General features: G+C 39.9%; 1 protein-coding gene across 1 annotated transcript in view; it reads right to left on the bottom strand.

Annotated features, from left to right (window-relative positions):
• The window catches only part of LOC135207194 (putative neural-cadherin 2), a 106,736-nt gene that overhangs the window by 42,520 nt on the left and 42,040 nt on the right, over positions 1–22,176 (bottom strand). Inside the window, 7 exon segments of the mRNA XM_064238765.1 lie at positions 911–1,299; positions 2,295–2,492; positions 6,196–6,219; positions 9,804–9,881; positions 9,883–9,967; positions 11,436–11,599; positions 18,391–18,590. Coding sequence (XP_064094835.1) covers positions 911–1,299; positions 2,295–2,492; positions 6,196–6,219; positions 9,804–9,881; positions 9,883–9,967; positions 11,436–11,599; positions 18,391–18,590 — 1,138 coding nt within the window.

The following is a 22,176-nucleotide window of genomic DNA, read 5'->3' on the forward strand; positions in this document are numbered from 1 at the left end:
TTTGGAAATTTTGTGATATACTGATATTTACTTTAATGTTTACATATCCATTTCATATTAATGACTAGGATAGACCAAATACTATAGTAGATTCACATCAACTGTGCATTTGATGTCTAGGCCAATCCCTTACGACGCTCCTGATTGGCTGTTGATAAGCCAATGACAGTTCACATTGGCAGGATGTGTGTTCCACCTCTCCTGAGGGATACTTTTGAAAGACGTATCCCTCATACATCCTGACTATGTGAACTCTCGAGAGAGACTGAGAGTTTCCAGCCCTGTGATTGGCTTATCAACAGCCAATCAAGAGCGTCGTAAGGGATTGGCCTAGACATCAAACGCACTGTTAATGTGAATTTACTATAGCTCATAAGGTCTGAATCCAACTCTCATTTTTGAAAAAAACAAATACCTCATAAGATGTACTAAACACAACTTCCATTTTTAAAAGAGTGACTTGAAAAATTTGAGGATTTTTTCCATGCAAGAAAGTAAGAAGTATTTGAACAGCTACAAAGCTGATAAAGGTGAAGAGTTTGAGCTGCATTTTTATGGGATAGGATGAAAAATTCAGAAAGCAGACAGGGAAATGTGCAGAGAATGAATCTTGAGGCTCTGAAATGAAATTCTAATCCAAACATTCTCTGAGAACCTGCTGGTAAATACAGAAATGTTTTATTTGTAATATGTCAAAGATACGTTCCCATAATTTTTGTTAAGATGAGGGTTTTTGTTACACAGGACATTGAATACTAATTCCAATGAGAGAGAGAGAGAGAGAGAGAGAGAGAGAGAGAGAGAGAGAGAGAGAGAGACCTGGCTGGCACAAGATCAGCTTAACATAAGAACCTGGAATACCGAAAGGAGGAGTCGGTGAGCGAGCACGAACCACCTCCTATCTTAGTACCTTGGTCCAGAGGAGCCTGCAATGCACCGGCCTCCGTTGAGACAGGGATTTGATTGACAGACAGACAGATGCTTCACCGTAGCAACGTTCGGATGAAGCCCGGACTCTGAGGCGTCGCTGCTCTGAACTTGATTTTGAATCTGGTGTTGATACTGATGACGGCGACCAGATTTCGATTTCGTGTTGCAGTCGCATCCACTGAATTTGGCCACCAGGCGGGGCGTGACCAGGGCGGTGGTGTTGGCGTCTACCACCCAGACTAATTCTTCCTTCTCTCCTCCTCCTCCTCCTCCTGTTTCGACAGAACCGCTGGGATCTCTTGGTAGAGGAAGAGACACACAGGATCCCATGCCGACGTCTACGATCTCCACGCCCGACTCTTTCGAGACCTGAAATTCAGTAGAGACAGAGACTTTGTAACTCTCACGCGCGAGATTTTTAGTCATATACATATTGTAAGGGCATGAGATGTATGAAAAACGTTCATTGAGCTGTCGAGTGTCTGGTTTTTGTCCTTCAGATACAAATGACCTTTCGTAACTGATCACTAAATTCGCGTATACAAATTTGGGTCTCAAAATGCTGGTGATTCATGTAATAAAAGACTATGAAGTAAATAGTTCTTGATCTATTTTTGCATAGTCAGTTCGTTCAAACAGCATGATTTTTACGGTCTCATTCCCACAATATCTGGACATTATCGGTAACTGTGCAAACTCCTTTTTCCTGTAAACTGACGAGGGGCACCATTGTTACTCGAGCAAAACTTGAGCCGTCCCAGGGATAATGCCAATTAGGTTTCATGATTAGGCCGAGCACGATGCAAACGGCGGTATCGAATCTTCCTCCGAAACACGTTTTTAATCCCGATATTCTCGTCGCAGACAGGGAGTAGTGTGGTAACATTATCATTAAAGACCTTAACGAATCCTCACTCCATTGCACAAAGCTCATTCGAGCAGGTTTGCTTCGCTCATTTTGGGGGTAAAGACGTAACGATAAGACTGAAATAGATTTTTCCGATGAGGCCATGTTCATTTCACCGGGAAGATTCATAATAAAAGAACGAGCGTAATATATTTCACAGAATAATCTCGCTGCCAAAAATGTAAAAATATTTTTATTATGTAATCGCTAGCATTCATTAGTCGTTAGAAAGCCCAACAAAATCACAATTTTTGGAAGTAAATTGTATTTTTCCTAACTATACAAACCTGGGCTCCTTTACAACAGGAATTAGTGTAAAGGACCTCAGGTTTGTATATCGTATAAGAACAAATATTGATTATGATGCTTTTACATTCGAGACCTATTCATAAACGCCTGAGAATCAGTAGTGACCCAGATATTACTGACATTAAGAACAAAAATAGAATAATGCTACCTGAAGTCTGTGCAAAAGTAGCAGCTGATCCAGAGGATGAACAGGGCGCGCTGAGAGCCACAGGCGAGTCCCGTAGGATCTCTTGTTGGCGTTGGGAACGTTGACAGGATCCCCTTCCAAGGACACCACGGACACGTCCACTCCAGCGAGAGAAATCACCGAGGTTCTCAGAAGGTCAAGAGGTGAGAATCTCGTGCCCTTCAAAAAGATAAAAAAAAGTAAGGCTGTACCTAATGTGGAAGCAAACTAGAACCACTCATCACATATTCATATCTTTCTAAGCACTTCCGAATACTAATATCATTCGAACAAGAAATATTTCGTGAAACATGTGAGCATATTTGTTGGCCTTTAAGATCTAACTTGCTCTATGCCAAATAACCCCTTACATTGGATGAGAGTCTTGACTTGTTCAAACAAATTTCGTCAACTAGGGGTTGGAAGTTATGCTAACTTAGTCTTCACTGTCTTGATGAGACTAGAACTATATCTTGCCTGAACATTCCTCAGGGCGCTGTCTTTGAACCCTTTTTGTTTTTGACCTTCACAAACGACCCGAATTTTAACCGTGAAAACAAGAGAGCACCTTATAACCTCCTAATTGTAAAATAAAACGGTTGCTGGGCTTAAGGGTAACAGGTCTGCGTCTACTCCATTAATGATGTAGATACATAACCATATATATTGTTATTTTGACTTGGAGTATTTTGGAACATACAATAAGACTTACATCAGATTACTAAAGAAAGATATTGCCTTTACAACTTTAACTACATTACAGCTACAATAATGGGCGTATTTGAGTTACGTGCTTCTGGCCACTGAAATATTGTTCTGTAGTCTTCTGAGGCCTTAACCTTCAAGAAAAACAAATACCAATTATAATCTACAAAGTTATCGATAGATATCCTGTCTGGCCATCTTCCTTTAGTACTATTTCGAAGAGATTCGAACTTCGACTAAACCATTTAGTGCTTATACTCGTAGAATCCGTGCTTAGAAGAATATAGAATTCATGCCAAAAGCCAAGTGTTGGAACATAAGCGGTCATTCAGTGCTGAAAGGGAAATTGACAGGGAGGAAAACCTCAAAGCAGTTGCACTTTGAATCAAATGTTGGAGAGGTGGACAGTTAGATGGAAGGAAGAGAATATGAACGGAGGTACAGGTAAAATAGGAAATGAAACCAGGGTTTTCAAGTACAAGGGGCGGGGGGGGGGAAGGGGGAGGGGGGGCCAAAGGGACGCTGCATAAGAACCTTAAGTAATGCCTACAGTGCACCACGTGAAGTACAATGACGGCACTACACCCATAAGGGAGAATTATTTCACATTTTGTAAGGCCTCAGTGCCATTGGTATTTTATTTCTATATTGCTCAACTCTTCCCTGCAATGTCATCGATTATGGTCGTAAATTTAGAAGAATCTATGAAAAGGGTTTAAAAAATGTTGTACACATTTCCTGGAAATTTGACGAGCACTATCAATCACAGTTCTTGTATCTTTATCAATTAAAATTCCATTTTCTCTTTCCAATGTTTTCTCTTGATTCAGATATGGCCATTTTATTCTGAGGAAGCTTCCTTAGTTAACTAAATAGCCATTTTCTCCTATTTCACACGAATCTTAACTTACTCATTTGATAAACTTCCACATGACAGAATCCCAGAAAAAAAAAAATCAATAGAAATGATTTACAGACAAATACGAATAAGTGATTCACTTAGTCAGTACAGAAAAGCAAAAGTTGAGAAGTGAGTGTCAGAAATATTAAGGCAGAGGATACGGCGCCTGAATGCAGCAATAAACTAACGAGCATCAGATTATCAGAATTGAGTTGAAAATAATTAGAATATATCTGTAACTTATATACAGCACAAATGTCTTACTAAATCTTGAGAGCATCGGAATCCACACATCACACTGCATCGACTTTTCTAATCTTACCATTAACGTAAAAAAACTATAGTTGCTGTAACTGGTAATGAAGATTGGACTTCATACCATTCTTAAAAAAAAAAAAAAATTACGGAAACTACTCCAAAGCGATGATTTCTAAGAATGACACCTGATGTTGTGTGTTAGTGAAAGGTTTACTCTATACATGATTTTTGAGTAATCAACCTATTCTGTCATTCAATTTTACACCTACAAAAAGTTAAGTCTATCTTGTTTAACCAGACCACTGAGCTGATTAACAGCTCTCCTAGGGCTGAGCCCGAAGAATTGATCTTTATCTGCGTGGATAGGAACTAATTGGTTACTTAGCGACGGGACCTACAGCTTATTGTGGGATCCGAAAACCACATTACATCGAGAAATGAATTTCTAATCACCACAAATAAATTCCTCTGGGTCTTCACCGGCAGCAGCGGGTAGTGAACTCGGGCTACCAGATCGATAGGCGAGTAGGCAACCCACTCGTCCAATGGGGAACTTTCTACGCTTACAAAGAGGTCAGATAATGCTTAATGGTTGAAACACAGACACGAAAGATATGAGCTATCAAAGGACACTTAGGAAAAGGACTCTGCCATGGATGAAAAGAGAAGGACAAATTTATGATCGTAGTTCTGCCATTTTGGTAGTCGGGACAAAGCAAGGATTTCATATGAAGGTGGCGGGGGGGGGGGGGGGGGGGGGGGGCGGGAGAAGAAGGTGGGAGGGGGAGGCGCCCGATTTATGAATCAAATGCTTCAGTTCTCTTTTGCAATCAGCTTGCAGAGGGGAGGGTCTGAGGTCAAAAGTACAAAGAGAAGGAGGGATATAGCAGGGTATATAATAAATAAAAACGTGTATCATAAAAAAATATATTATTTCGGATAGCATTTTGACTTGTATTTAAGAGAACATTTTAAGAAATGCACTTCATCTTCATACATTCAAGAGGGAATTCCTAAAATAACTGTTAATGAGGTGACATGGAGTGTAAATCTTCTTTGAAATACGATCCAAAAGGTGTGGTAATCTTACCTGGCTTTCATGACCTTAGAGATAGACTCAACTGTTTGTATTTTCAATTTAGGCACTGTGAATGATACGCACTATTAAGCGACGCGCATTTCCATAATTAATTTGCGATGTAACTCAGTTATTTCCGATAATATATCTCGTTAACTGACACACACCTCACGAGATACATCCCACGCCTCGCGGGTTTATCAACGTCATCATTTCATTATGAATTGGAAATGCAATATAAAATTGAGGTCAGAGTCCCAGCGCTGCGACTTACTATAGCTGTAAGGTAATTCTTGGATGAGCCCTATGCTTACGAGACGTTTGTTTGGCGGCGCTGATTGGCTGGTACCGGGAGGTAGGCAGTTCCCAGCCAATCAGCGGCGACCAAACAAACGTCTCGCAGGTATAGGGCTCACCCAAGAATCTACCTTAAGTGAACCAGTTCATTCAGTGCTGAAAATGAAACTGAAAGTAAGGGAGGTTTGAAAAGGTGTAACAGGAGAGGGTGGGAAATATGATGGCAGAAAGAGAATATGAATGGAGGTACAGTAAAAGGAGTGAAAGGGGTTGCAGTTATTGCCAAAGGGACACTGCAAAGAACCTAATTTCATGCCTACAGTGCGGCGCGCGAGGTGCACTGATGGCACTACTCCCTGCGGAGCATTTGTAAATGAAAAACAATATCGCAAATAATAAAGGAACCTATAATTTTTATTGGCATGTTAACAAAACAGCTCAGATATTCAAGTGAATTAAACCTGACTTCCAGATTTTTCGTGGCTTCCAAAAACCCACTTATAAAGATGATAAGAACCTCACACATATCATCTTAAGCGAGGTTTCTTTTTAATACAGAATCTCTTAAATGCATAATTGGTAAAAATACATATAGTATACTCCTCTTGATGTAAAATGATTAGGCTTTGACGCCATTTGCTGACCTTTCCAGCATGGTTCTGAAAAACCTGAAAATGAGAGGAGCAATGCGTTTCAAATAATGTTTTTGTCGTTCAATGGTCGTTTTATATTAAAATAAAACCAGCGTAGCATGGGGCGGTCATTTCAGCTCAGTCGTATGAATTCAATACAGGGAATAATTGAAACTGTAATAATATATCGCATCAAAGGCAGAGAAATTCAATGTCTGGATTGGGGGAATGTGGATGAAATATTGACATCTTGGAATCCGATCCTAGAGGGGGAATTTCACTGCGTCCTTAAACACATGGAATGACCTCGTGCGAAATTCTAGTTCAGGAATTTCGCATTTAAACAAGGTGTGATCCGACATCCAGCTTACTCGTGGCGCGTGTTTAAAATCCACGGTCGAATAGAACATGGTTTCACTGACGAAAATTAAAATAAATACGCATATTTTATTAGAAATAATTGTTCCGTACTGTTTAATATGCATATTATTTATTTTTTTACATTTTCATTCTAATAAATATATCCCATCCTAACCTAAAGTTCCTGTATCTTGAACTCAACGCCAAACACCTTTTTCAGAGCTTTTTAAGCTTATTCATAGGGCTTTCCTAACCCCCTAACAACAACAACAACGTATTTTGTAGGTTTGACACGCCCTGACTTTTACTCAGGGCTCGTAAAATAGTTTGGCGTCAATCAAATTTTTACTAGAAATATCATGGTAGCTAAAGATTTGAGCGTAGAATATCGATAAGTTTAGTTTTACATATGCCCTACACTTGCATTTCATGTGTGATATTATCAATGGTGAGCTTGATGACACCCGCTACGCTGCGCTGGAACCCGGAGCTTCCCGTCATGACTCCCCTACCCTCTCGATCGCTTATCTACCTCGCCACCACCCGCGGCGGACAAACAGGCTTACAGGAGGAGGGTGGATGTCCCGCCCCCACCCGGGGTGGACAAACAAGAAAGATCCACTCGGATTTTATTATTACGGATAGATTACTAGGTCAGAAAAAGAAATTCTGTTAATGGTTTTGTATACAAGAATTCCTTTCCTCGACCCAATAATCATCAGAAATACCACGAGGTATAAGTTCACGCTATAAGGATAATTAACCATGTCGATATTCTACACTTATTTCTTCAATTACCATGATATTTCTAACAAAGGTTCGATTGAGATGAAACCCAAATTTACGACCTCTGGGTAAAACGACAGAGCATTTGAAGTATTCCTGTAAGCAATTATCCTTCATTAAAAAGTATCTTATAAAGCCCAATAACTTTTCTTTTCTACCTCCAATGTGAGCCAGCACCAACAAAAATCGCACAGAAATCGACAGGGATATACAAGATTTAGGCCAAATGACAAGCGCTGGGACCTAAGAGGTCATTTTATTATACCTCCTTTCGTATTCTCTTTCTTCCCTCTTACTGTCCAGCCTCTCCTAACAATTGATTCACAGTACAACTGCTTTGAGGTTTTCCTCCTGTTACACCTTTCAAACTTTTTTTTTACCGTCAATTTCCGTTTCACAGCTGAATGGCCTCACAGGTCCCAGCGATTGGCCTTTGGATTGGATTATAGAATTTAGGCCAAAGGCCAAGCGCCGGGACCTACGAGGTCATTCAGCGATGAAAGGGAAACATACTAAAAAGGTTTGAAAGGTGTTAACAGGAAGAAAAACCTCAAAGCAGTTGCGCTATGAATCAATCGTCAAGAGAGGTTGGAAAGAGAGATGGAGGAAAAAGAATATGCACGAAGGTACAGTAAAATTATTTGGGCTGAAGGACGCTGCAAAGAGCCCTAAGTAATTCCTATAGGGCTCCACATGAGGTGTACTGATGGAACTGTCCCCCTACGGATACATACAGATTCAAATTCTCTTGCCTGAATATAACATCAAGAGGAATAATGTTACTACGTAGAAACCATCCTTTCATTTTTGTCAACACAAATACCATCGGCTATGAGGGCACTAATGCTCGGAAAACTTAAAAAAAAGAAATAGCTGGAAAAAAATGGACAGGAATTGGGGGTAAACGAGATTCCTGGAAAGCGGTGTGATAAAATCTTAAAGTGTCACTGGAAACGCCCACCACGAAGAAAAATGGAAACCACTGGTAAGTATGGCTCTCATATCAACATTTGTCCATTTTCACTCAAATAACTGAACCATTTATATTGTTACAAATCTGCATAACAATAGAATAGAACAGAACGTAGAATTCAGGCCAAAGGCAAAGCGCTGGGGCCTATGAGGCTAATTAGCTGTGGAACGGAAATAAAAAGCAAAATGGTTTGAAAGGTTTACCAGTTGGAAAACCTCAAAGCAGTTGCACTATGAATTAATTGTTAGAGGAGGGAAGAAGGAGAATATGAAAGGAGGTAGAGTAAAAGGAATGAGAGGGGTTGCAGCTAGGGGGCGAAGTGATGCTTCAAAGAACCTTAAGCAATACCTACAGTGCACCGCGTGAGGTGCACTGACAGCACAACCCTCCTACGGGGTATTGGCCTTTGGCTAAATTCTACATTCTATTCTATTATGACACAGATCTCCGAGGCATCCAAGCTTACAATTCAAGTGGTTTAATGTACAACTAAAAAATGGACAAATGTTGATCTGAGCGTCGTGCTTACCATTGGTTTCCATTTTTCTTCGCGGTGGGTAATTCCAGCGCATTAGATTTCATCACGCCGCTCTCCAGGTATCTCGTTTATACGCCAATTCCTGTGGATTTTTCTCTTCCAGGAACATTAGTGCCCGCAGAGCCGATGGTAGGCATTTGGATTGCCAGAAATTAGAGGGTGGTTTCTGCGTGTTTCCAGCAGTCCTCTTGATGTCATTCATGTAAGGGATTCTGAACTTATTTCTGTACTATTTCTAATGGGTGGTCGGGCAAGGATTTGGGGGGTGGGGGGCATAGCTCACATTGGAGAGAGGAAAGAAAAGATACTTAGCTATATAAAATAGTTTTCAATGAAGGCCAGTTGTTCATGGAATATATATGCCCCGTCAGACTACGTAGGGTTCGCGAAATGAAGTATTGTCTTTAACACACACACACACACATATATATATATATATATATATATATATATCCGAGGTAGAGCGAATTAGATATTAAAGGACATTGTAGCTCGATATATGTATATGAATCACGGTAATGTGATATGACTTATATATATATAGATATATATATATATATATATATATATATATATATATATATATATCAACAGAAGGATTCATAGCCATATTCTCGTATAGCCAGACGAGATATACCTGTATAGATATAGATATTTCGTCTCGCTAAACAGGAACAGTACTGTGGATCCTTTAATTGATAACTGAGAAGCACGATTCGGTTTTTTCATATATACATATATACACACACACACAAATTATAATATAATAATATATATATATCTATATATATATATATAATATATATATATCTATATATATATCTATATATATATATATAATCTGTGTTTGTGCAGGTCTGTTTGGGGAGGCGCGCGTGTTCTTGCTGTTCCATACCATATTCGCCTACTCGTCCCCGTCACTTTTGTAGTCGCCCTTACCAAAAACAACGAGACCCTTCTCACCTGATCCACGGTGACGAGGGCCTCTGGAGAATGTGAGGTGATCGTGAGAGGGACAGCACAGCTGACGGAGTCCCGTGGGGATGTTGGATATCGTCACAGTGACGTTCGCTGGGACGTTCACCTGCCCGTGGGTGGGGTCGCTCACCAAAAACCGTAGCAGGTACCTGTGATGTTGATAGAAGAGAATACAGAATTTAGGTCAGGCGCCAAGCGCTCGGACCCATGAGGTCATGCAATTCGACGCTGAGACGGAAATTTACGGTAAATAGGTGTGAAATGTATGAAAGGTGTAAAAACCTCGCAGCTGCATTATGAATCCACTGCTAGGATAGGGTGGAGAGTAAGGTGAAAGAGAATAAGATAGGAGGTGCAGTAAAAGGAATGAAAGGGGTTGCAGCTAGGGGCCGAAGTAATGCCTACAGTGTATCGCGTGAGGTGCGCTCACGACACTAGCCCCTGACGGAGCTGTGATGTTAATGGCAGATTTTGAGAGAACTCCGGTCAATATCCAAAGATGATTATTTCCCCTTTGCTAAACTTCTGGTTAAATGATGGTGTCCTTAACAGAAGAATGGGATATTTAAGATTCATTAGTGGGAGGAAACAGACGATCTTTATTTTCAGAGAAATTCTACCGCCAAAAAAAATAAAAAAAAACAAAAAAAAAAATAAAAAAAAAAAAAAAAAAAACAAAAAAAAACTGACAGTCACGCAAGGCACACCGGAAAATTCAGAGCTTTAGTCGACACACTTAGAGAGAATCCGGAACATCCCACGAAGCTGACTGCGTTAATATATGGATGCGGGGACCATCATATGCTAATACGAGAGCTATGTCTCAATAACAGATTTAATGAATTTCCTCCAATTCGGGGATATCTCTCGCGCGTCGCTTGTTAGAAATTCATTCACAGAGTGACTCTTTTTCACTTCGTGGGAATGAGACGACTGCTGTCTCATCAAGATTTGGGAATATCAAAACTGCCATCACGAGAGAGAGAGAGAGAGAGAGAGAGAGAGAGAGAGAGAGAGACTGCAAGCTTTACCATGCATAGAATGCATATCAAACATTAAACAAAAGGAGGCTTCCATCCGTTGTTGTTGTGTTGTTGGGTGAAGCCTTGACACCAATGAACTAATCAAATGTATTGTTTCAGCTTCATAAATGGGATATATTTACATCAGGGACTACAATAGGCAGGTAAAGTAAAATCACTGTTAACATGCTGAAAATATCTGGAACTATATATCTCAAATAATAGGTATTTGGCGATGAAGAAAAGTTTTATGATTCACAAAGATGAATCTGTGAAAGTCTTTTTAAAACTAGACATAAATTAATCTTGCAAATGCCTAACTAAAGCAATGATTTATTTGTTATCAATGTTGTAATTCAACTGACAGATCTCTCATTCGAAAGTTAACGCAACGTGGGTTTTAAGTAAATATTCCTTACTACATAAGCAAATATTCCTTACTATATAAGTAAATATTCCTTACTATGTACAGAACAAGGAAATCCTCTATGTGAGTCATTATATTCTCCAAGCGCTGTGTTATCTCATTGAAGTCAGACTTCGAGAACATAGATGTAGGAAGTCGAGACACGTATTGTTATGAGTGCATACTTACTTTCCCTCTGAGGCATTCCCATGCATGTGAATGCGTCCAGAATGCTCATCAAGTGAAAATAGGTTGTGGGGCTTCTGATTCCAGGCCCAAGTCTTCTCTGCGGAGTCCCAGTCATCCGGGTCATCTACATATATGCGGCCGAGGGATAGTGACCCGGTTGCCTCCTGAGGGAACGAAACAAGATCCTCATGAAGAAAAAAAATTATATATATATATATATATATATATATATATATATATATATATATATATATAATATGAATGATTATCACATCACCGTGATTCATATCAATTATTCGAGATTCAAATGTACCTTTAAATATCCAACATTTCGCTCTACCCTCGGGAATTAATATATTTTCATTTATGTAAACCGAAGGGGAATTTTTCAGTTGATAATAATTTCGTCCTCTCGTGGATTCGAAACAGCGCCCAGTGGACAGAGGAGAAATCAGGACTTCAGTGACGTTATCGATTCGACTAACAAGTGAGGTAATAAGTTTATACCGACTCCGGCCTTACAAATCACCATCGAACTCGGGTATCTGTAATTAGAATCGATATCCAACCCCCCCTACGATGTTAACAAATTCGAACGTTTGCCGCACGTGTGATATATATATATATATATATATATATATATATATATATATATATATATATATATATATATATATGTTAGTTTAATCAGACCACTGAGCTGATTAACAGCTCTCTTGGGGCCGGCACGGAGAATTAGATTTTTATTTACGGGGCTAGGAGCCAATTGGTTACTTAGCGACGGGATAGACCTACAGCTTATTGTGGGATCCGAACTGCATTATATCGAGAAATGAATTTCTAATCACCAGAAATTAATATTCTCTGGTTCCTCACTGGCAGCAGCGGGAAGCGAACTCGGGCTACCTGATTGGTAGGAGAGTATGCAACCCGCTCGTCCACTGAGGAACTATGAGGGCAGGGTAAGCTTAGATAATGGCATATGCTGTATAATATTCGTTCAGCAGCTTATGAATGCAGTAACAAATATATGAATGCTATCTTTATTATTCTACTAAAACACTGAACCACTGTTGACTTTTACACTAAATCCACATGCTCTGCTATCCAGGAAAATTAGGAAATACCTACAAACGGCTACTCATCATCTGTATAATAATAATAATAATATAATAATAATAATAATAATAATAATAATATAATTGCCCTCTCATTTTTATACCTTTGATTACTTCTCGAACAGTTTGACATACACAGAACTCTTCCTAGCTCAAACCACAATTGCTCTTGGCCTGACTAATCGTCTGTCATTTGGAGCTGTTATTATGAACACGAGTTTCTGATACAGCTCCTGAAAGCTCTTAAGACATTTCTACAGATTGTTTTTCGATCCTAAGCGAACTTTTATCCTCCTAAGAATCACGGAGGATATGCATCACTTCTAAGACAAAACTATACTTTAATTCGTCCGTCTTTTTGACACAGGTGTATCCCAATTTTCTTTTAAGTTTTTGAGTTTTCCAGCAAAAATGTCTCAGTTTTTGATACTCTGTAACATATAAAAATTTCAGCTGTCTAAGTTGTCCCCTTTTCCAACCGAATGTTCTCAAAAGATGAGCTAAGTAGGAGCTCTGAATAATATCCTAATCTTGGAGCCTATTTTTCCAGAATGGGGGGAAAAATGGCTTACGCCATTTCGTCAAACCAGGATCGACTTTTTCCAGCACAGCCTCCCAAATCCTTCTCCAGAAAAATAAACTTCTACTTACATGGCTGACATTTCCCTGTATGGCAAGCCATAAACATTAAGCTTATTTTCATGGGTGAAATCTTCAGTGAGTTTGCAAAATATTGGTCGTACCTGCCCTTGGCTTAATTTGAGTTAACTAGCTAAGTTTGTTTGCTATGAACACGTGGGTGTCTAACTTAGTGGTTTATTACGAAACCCTCAAATGTGTCGAAAATATACAAATATTTTTCTATATCAATGTTTTGATTCACCATTCACGATTAAACAGTACTCTTAGCAAAGAAAACTCGGCTCTCTACCTCATTAATCACTACTAAACTGGCCTATATTTGCGCCCTGAAGTCTGGCACTGGTTTCCACACAGCCCTTTTGGGCACTCCGTCCTCTGTCGGGTACCAACTTAACCCGGGCACTATATTTATTTGTCCATCTAAGTTCAACTATGAATCATGTTGCTCCCCGCATTTTTTTTATTAAAACAGTAAAAATGGCAGCCAATACATGGTATACTGGGATTTCTTTTTTAAACTTTCTTTGTAAAATATCCTTCGTGAGGAACTTGTAGCCAAAATATGGCTTTCTGTGTTATTATTAATATTATTTACTTAATATACCATTCATCCTTCATCCTTTCAGCATAGATTGAAATCATTATTGTTCACTTAATATTTTTTTCAACGTTGTCTTTTTTTTTTTTTTTTTTTTTTTCAAAATAACGAATGTTTTTCAATTTAGGTCTTCTTTTCTGTTCAAAATAGCGAATATTTTTCAACGTAGTTTTGTTCTGTTCAAAATAGCGAATATTTTTCAATGTAGTCTTCTTTTCTGTTCAAAATAGCGAATTTTATTCAACTTAGTCTTCTTTTCTGTATCAAAATTGCCATTTTTTTTTTTAACGAAGTTTCTTTTTTCTGTCCAAAATTGCGATTTTTTCAATTTAGTATTTTGTTCTGTTCAAAATTGCGATGCTCTTTGCTTTCATCTGATGAAGTTAAAGAAACTCTCCACAATTGAATGGCGATTCGGCGACTATGAATTTTTCTTTTCGTTACTTATCAAAAGTGGTTGGTACCAAGGAGTTTATGGTTTGTTTTCGAGTAAAGTCTGCCGAAACTCTTGGAAAAAGTCACTCTTCTGCAGAATCAGCGAGGAAGGAGAGTCGCTCTTTATCGGATTCAGTCGTTTTTTTATTTACTTTGTTATTATTATTTTTTTTTTTAAATCGAGGACAGTTGCCTCTGTTATTTAGGAATTTCTGAAAAAATACTTTGTTATTATTATTTTTTTTTTTAAATCGAGACAGTGCTCTTGTTTATTTAGGCATTTTTGGAAACTCCCTTTTGTATTTCTAACTCTTTCGTTGTTTTTGTTTAATATTTGCTGTTGCTTTGTCCGTTGTACGTTTTCGCAGGATTTTCTTTGCATCGCGTTCGTCTTATGGTCCGTTTTAAGGTTCTGTTTAAAATACAAGATTTCAGTTTTCTTTAAAAACCTATTGAGATGGCTATTTGTCTGTCCGTTCTCAGATCTTAAAGACTACTGAGGCTAGAGGGCTGCAATTTGGTATGTTGATCATCCACACTCCAATCATCAAACTTACCCAATTGCAGCCCTCTATTCTCTTTCTTTTTTATTTTATTCAAGGTTGAAATTAGCCATGATCGTGCCAACAACACAGGACCAAGCGGGTCGTGGCTGAAAATTTCATGTAAAGCGACTGAGAGTTTCAGGGGAGGCTGAGAGTTTCACATGGCATTATATGCTGCACAGAAAACTCGATTGCGTCGAAGAAGTTCGGCTAATGTTTTCTAGCTTTTTATGGTTTCATAATTTCCTGAAATCGAGCTGGAAAATGACGTAAAGTTTTAATTGGCTCTTTCGCATTAGGGGGCGGGGGCGTGCGATGTGTCGGTGGCAACGAACTTTCCGTGAAGTAATGAGAGAGCAGTCGGCTTCCATCGAGGGAAAAGGTGAATTCCCTTTCATATAAGAGAATACTGAAACGTACTGAAACATATAAAGCTTTATTCCTGTTCAAAAAGCCATCAAAATGAATAACTTGAATTCATGAACACTTATCTATCTTGTAATAATAAAATCAGAGTAGACGTTTCTCGTTTGTCCGCCCCGGGTGTGGGCTGGGCAGGTAGGGGATCAGGAGGGGAGAAGAGATATGATGGGCAGTGCAAGGGTTCCAGCGCAGCGTAGCGTGCGCAATCAGCCTTGTAATAGTAAATATTCAGTAGAATAAAAGGATGACCAATAGATAAATAAATTTAGACAACTTATCTAGACAGAGAGACTTTTGCAACATTTTTATTTAGATCCAGTCTTCTTCCTTCTCACCGTTATCCCTACATTAAGGGGTTGGTTGCCTGATGCGCCTTCTCCACTGCCTTCCTTACAACATCAGGCATGGTTTCTTGTTTGGCAAAGGGGTTTTTACGAAAGCATCCCCTTTCTGTCATCAACCACAGTTATTGACGGTGGGCCTAGCCTTTGACTAAAAAGTCCACCTGCAAGGCAGCAGTTTCAACTTATTGGCAGTGGGCCTAGAATTTTACTAAAAAGTAAGACGGCAAGGCAGCAGTTTCCACACTTATTGGTGGTGGGCCTAGCTTTTGACTAAAAAGTCCACCTGCAAAGCAGCATTTTCCACAGGTATTGGAAGTGGGCTTAGACTTTTACTAAAAAGTAAGACTGCAAGGCAGCAGTTTCCACACTTATTGATGGTGGGCCTCGCCTTTGACTAAAAAGTCCACCTGCAAGGCAGCAGTTTCCACAGGTATTGGAAGAGGGCCTAGACTTTTACTAAAAAGTAAGACTGCAAGGCAGCAGTTTCCACACTTATTGACGGTGGGCATAGCATTTGACTAAAAAGTCCACCTGCAAGGCAGCAGTTTCCACAGTTATTGGTGGTGGGCCTAGACTTTTACTAAACAGTGACTGCAAGGCAGCAGTTTCCACAGTTATTGGTGGTGGGCCTAGACTTTTACTAAACAGTGACTGCAAGGCAGCAGTTTCCACAGTTATTGGTGGTGGGCCTAGACTTTTACTAAACAGTGACTGCAAGGCAGCAGTTTCCACAGTTATTGGTGGTGGGCCTAGACTTTTACTAAACAGTATGACTGCAAGGCAGCAGTTTCCACACTTATTGACGGTGGGCCTAGACTTTTACTAAAAAGTAAGACTGCAAGGCAGCAGTTTCCACACTTATTGACGGTGGGCATAGCATTTGACTAAAAAGTCCACCCACAAGGCAGCAGTTTCCACAGTTATTGGTGGTGGGCCTAGACTTTTACTAAACAGTATGACTGCAAGGCAGCAGTTTCCACAGTTATTGTCGGTGGGCCTCGCTTCTGACTAAAAAATCCACCTGCAAGGCAGCAGTTTCCACAGGTATTGGAAGTGGGCCTAGACTTTTACTAAAAAGTAAGACTGCAAGGCAGCAGTTTCCACACTTACTGACGGTGGGCGTAGCATTTGACTAAAAAGTCCACCTGCAAGGCAGCAGTTTCCACAGGTATTGGCGGGTGGCCTAGCCTTTGACTAAAAAGTAAGACTTGCAAGGCAGCAGTGTTCACAGTTATTGGCAGTGGGCCTAGCCTTTGACTAAAAAGTAAGATTACAAGGCAGCAGTTCCACAACTTATTGACGGTGGGCCTCGCCTTTGACTAAAAAGTCCACTGCAACGCAGCAGTTTCCACAGGTATTGGCGGGTGGCCTAACCTTGACTAAAAAGTAAGATTACAAGGCAGCAGTTGTCCTTTTAGCCGCCTTTTACGACACGCAGGACCTACGGTGGTAGTATTCTTACACCACAGGGTCACAGAACCAGTAACTCTGATGAATCTGAAATTAATCAGTGCCACAACGCCAGGTTTATAGATCTTAGGCATAATGCCAAGTACTGGGGCAACTAAGGTAATTCAGCACTGAGACGCCAAATTGAGAGTAAAAGGTCTGAAAGGCGTAACAGGAGGAAAACCTCAAAGCAGTTGTACTATGACTAAATTATTAGGAGAGGGTGGACAGCAAGATGGGAGAAAGAGATTATGAAAGGAGGTACAGCAAAAGGAATGAAAGTAGTTGCAGCTAGGGCCCGAAGGGACGCTGCAAAGTACCTTAAGTAATGCCTAGATTGCACATCATGAGGTGCACTGACGGCGCAACCCGGCTACGGGGCACAACGCCAAAAGGGTAGCCTCCTATCAAAGACTAGCAAATACCTACTAACCAAATGCAGGGCTGCTTTTAAAAGTCGAGAAACACCTGTGAAATATGAAGCGCAATTTGATACTTTTAGCGGTGTGATTTTTTCTGATACAAAATGCCTAAATAAAACATGATTTTCCATTGGTGACTTTTCACACTTACACAGATATTGATTAACTGAACGTGACTTTTTATCAGCTATCAATATGGGAAGTTTAGACTGAGAGAAGATTAGGAGAAAGAGAAAATAAACAGAGGAAATTCCAAATAAACTGAAAAACTTATATAATATTCCATGAGGCCAACACCTTACATTGTTCTGTCAAATAAAATTATATGACGTCTTAGTAAACACTGAAAGATTAAGAGTAAGAGAAAATAAAAAGAAAAAAAGAAATTCCGCCTCACAACCCCAGCAACACCCCCCCCCCCCCCAAAAAAAAAAAATTGCTAAGATATTCCACATGGTTAACACCTTATCTTTGTTCGGCAAAATATAAGTGTATTACGTTTGAGTTACCACTGAAAGATTAATAGTAGAAGGATTAATAATAAGAGAAAATAAAAAGAAGAAATCTCCCCCTCCCCCAAAATGAAAAAAAAAAACTGATAAAAGTGCTCCACATGGCCAACATCATCTCTTTGCTCGGTAAAATATAATTTTATTACGTCTGAGTTAAGACTGAAAGATTTAGAGGTAAGAAAAAAAATATAAGAGGAAATTCTATTGAATAAAAAAAAATTTGATATAATATGCCATACGGCCTACATCTTATCTTACAGGTTCATATTTTCAGCATTTTAAAATCATTGGAGCACATACCACTTCCACTTTTAACAAAACCCGACAAGACAAACAGTCAAGATGTCAAGTACCCTCTGGCCCAGGGTGCTAATTATGACGTTAACGTAAAAAAAAGAAGAAAATTGTTAATTTCCATGACCACTGAAGTCACTTCTAACATGGCAGACGAGATCACCAACACTCACGGAAAACTTCGTGACCTTGATTGTTTTGGTCGCAGGCTTCATGGCGTTATCGTTGACGTCAGCTACCGTGACGGTGATGGTAGCGGTCGTCGTAAGTCCTTCTGCGTCCGACAGGACTAGAGGCACCAGCCTCGTGGGCGACTCCTCACGATCCATAGCTACCAGAGATTTCAGGACGATTGTTCCTCCGCGTTCGCCATCTTTTTGTATGGAGAAAAAAAAAAGCTACATGAACAAAGGTTTAGTATTCTTATTCATTTTACAGTAAAGGAAGGAATGTGTATCTTTTTGTTTTGAGAAAATATTCTACCTTTCAGAAGTCTTAAATTACAATTACTTGAAGCTGTGCGTAGAGGTTTAAGTAATGAAACAGTTATAGATAAAAAGGTCTAGCATTCTTGTTTGTTTGTTTGTTTGTATGGTGTTTTAACGTTGCATGGAACCAGAGGTTATTCAGCAACGGGACCTACGGTTTTACGTGACTTCCGAACCACGTCGAGAGTGAACTTCTATCACCAGAAATATACATCTCACACACCTCAATGGAATGCCCAAGAATCGAACTAGCGGCCGACGAGGCGGCACGCCAACACCATGCCGACCACGCCACAGAGGCGCTTGTCTAGCATTCTTATTCATTTCACATCAAAGAAAAGAAGGATGATGTCTTTGATTTTAAAATAATATTTTACATCAAGAAGTCTTAATTGACAATCAATGTAACAAGAAGTCTTAAATAACTGTTAATGTAAGCTATATTCAGAGGTTTTAAGTAAAAATGGTCACCATAAACATCATAACAGAATACTGCGCAGAAGAAGGACGGGAAGTGTCACTGTTATTTGAGATTGCCAAACAAAATCAATGTCGTCCACGAGTGAGACAAATTCGAAGTCATTAAAATCGTTTACGACATTGCTATGCAGTTCCTAAATCCTGGAGTAAGACGACAATGTCTCCACTTGGCCACTTACATCGTAACAAGCGTTGACCTCAGAGTGAAGCAGGACTGCTCTAAAATTCGGTTATCAACTACTACACCAAAGATGAACTGACTGACTACCTTTCGTACACCTATGCAAGACACAGAAGGTCGCCCTATTTCTATTTTGTTTACACCCTATCCTTTGCTCGATTGTAAACCCCCTGCACTACAGTATACCTCTTCCAAACAGCACAGCTAGCACCTCTTCCCAATGTTCGGGTTTAATATATACATACATTTCATAAACTTATTCTCTCCCATTAACTGATTTTTTCTCTGTCACTCATTCTTTCAGCATTTCGTTTTCTGCGTAACATGCAACCCAGCTCACCTCCACAGTTACCACCTATTCTTGATATACGGATCCAACATGCAAAATACGCTTCCGTACGGATGAGTTGGCTCAACGATACATTCATACATTCCAAGTTTTGTTTCCACAGGTCGCCAAACTCTCTTCAAAACGTCTTTCTCGAGAGGATGCTACTTTATTTCCTTCACCTATTCAGTGATTCGCCTCTGTTATCATTTATTACTTTTAATTTCTACTATCTCAGCATTTCCCTTCATCTATTGTTCATTCTGATATTCATTTCTCCGTCTTCTTGGCTTCCATTAAAACTTATGTACTAACTTTCGCTGGTCCATTTAGCTTTCTTTCAACATCACTAGTCAATATTTTTTCTCCTGAAAAGCAACAACTCCCCACTCACTTCATGACCCCGTTTTCCCTACGAATGCGCACTTCTTCTAATGTCTTTTCCATGACTTCTCCCTTCACTCCATCTGGTAAAAATCTTAAAACCCAAACGTAGATATAAAGCGAGTCCACCTTCACACCAAGCCAGCCACCACTCTCATATCCTCATATACCATACAATTCACATTTACAGTGCCGCTTTTATTCGTTGTCAACTCTCTTCCATATATACATCGTGAACATCTGCCTGACCTGATAAAGATGCAACATCTTTCTTAATTAAATCTGTAAGTCCACGAATGAGAGGTATCTTTTTACTCTCAAACTTAACAACATCTCTGCCAGACCTGATAAAGATGTGAAGTCTTTCCTAATTCTGTAAGTCCACGAATAACATAGGTTTTCTTTTTACTCTCAAACTTAACATCTTTAACATCTTCCAGACCTGATACAGACGTGACAACATCTCTTTTAATTCTGTAAGTCCACGAATGATAGGTTTTCATTTTACTCTCAAACTTAAAAAAAAAAAATTAAAAATCTTTTTATTAGCAACCCCCCTGATCCGGCAGCCTCCTTTCAAATAACCATAAATTACTCTTTCCTGTCAGTTCATTGGTCGTCTGCCTTAATTCTTGCCACTGATTTCTTTCCAACATTTCCCCCAACCTGACAGACGTATAGTTTCCTCACTCTCGCCAGCCCCTGAATGCAATGCAGCTGTCACTCTCTCTACTACTGCTGCTTCTCACCGGTGATCCGATCAATTCTCAGCGTCTTTCGGTTCTTTATCCTGTCAATCATCTTCCTTATATTCTCTATAGTTATAACTCCCAGCATTTTCAGATTGACATTCGTCTACTTTCTGTAAATCAATTTGGCAAAAGCTATTTTAAAAGAAATATTTTATTTAATAGTAAGCATGTATTGTTGCACATACATTTAGTAGTTTTAAAATGATGGTATTTATCGTGCTAATAATAATAATAATAATAATAATAATAATAATAATAATAGTAATACTAATATTATTGCGAGCTTGATGGTGTGTGCCACACTGCGCTGGAACCCAGCGCTGGCTGCCATGTCTCCGTTACCTACCCCAACCGCACCCCGGTTTGGACAAACAGGTTTGCAGTAGGAGGGAGGATGTGACATGTCTCCCCTACCCTCCCCGATCCCAACACCTACCCAGGATGGCCATCCCCCACCCCCCAGCAGACAGACAGGTTTGCAGGAGGGTGGATTTGTCATGTCTCCCCTACCCTCCCTGATCCCAGTACCTACCCAAGCCCACCTCCCCCAGCAGTGGACAAAGGTTTGCAGGAGGAAGGTGGATGTGTCATGTATCCCCTATCCTCCCCAATCCCAATACCTACCCAGCCCCCACCCCGGTTTGGACAAACAGGTTTGCAGGAGGGTTAGATGTGTCATGTTTCCCCTACCCTCCACGATCCCTCACCTACCCTGCTCCCACCCAGGGCGGACAAACAAGACAGATCCACTCGGATTTTAATTTTATAGACTGTTAATATTATATGGGACTTTTGGCTACATTTTATATATTTCTCTTTGACACTCGACTTAATTCACTAATCTGAGGCGGAACTGCGTCAGGTGAACAGAATTTGTTGCTGGCGAAAAAGGAGAGCTTTCGGGAACAATTGAATTTGGGAGGAAATCAGTCAGTGATGAAGTATCTGTCGCCTCGCTGACGCGCCACAAATACATACATATGCATGTGCATGCAATATGATATTGCGCGTGCATATACGCGCCTCGCCTCGGCTGATCTACCTGTTCATTCGAATTGGGTTCATATTGCAGACTCTGGGGTCGTTGCATGGAACAAGAGGGAAAAATGTCCCATTTCTGAACGCTGACAAAAAGGCTACTATTGTTGCAAATTGCCATCATGTCATAGTGAGTAGAGTCTGTCGCAGGAATGACTGCGTCAGTGAATGTATTCAATCCCACACACTGGGACCTACGAGGTCATTCACCGCTGAAACAGAAATTGAAATTGAAAATGTTTGAAAGGTGTAACAGAAGGAAAACCTCAAGGCAGTTGCGCTATGAATCAATTCTTAGGCGAGGGTGG

Source organism: Macrobrachium nipponense, chromosome 32 (assembly GCF_015104395.2).
Source record: "Macrobrachium nipponense isolate FS-2020 chromosome 32, ASM1510439v2, whole genome shotgun sequence".
NCBI lineage: Eukaryota > Metazoa > Arthropoda > Malacostraca > Decapoda > Palaemonidae > Macrobrachium > Macrobrachium nipponense.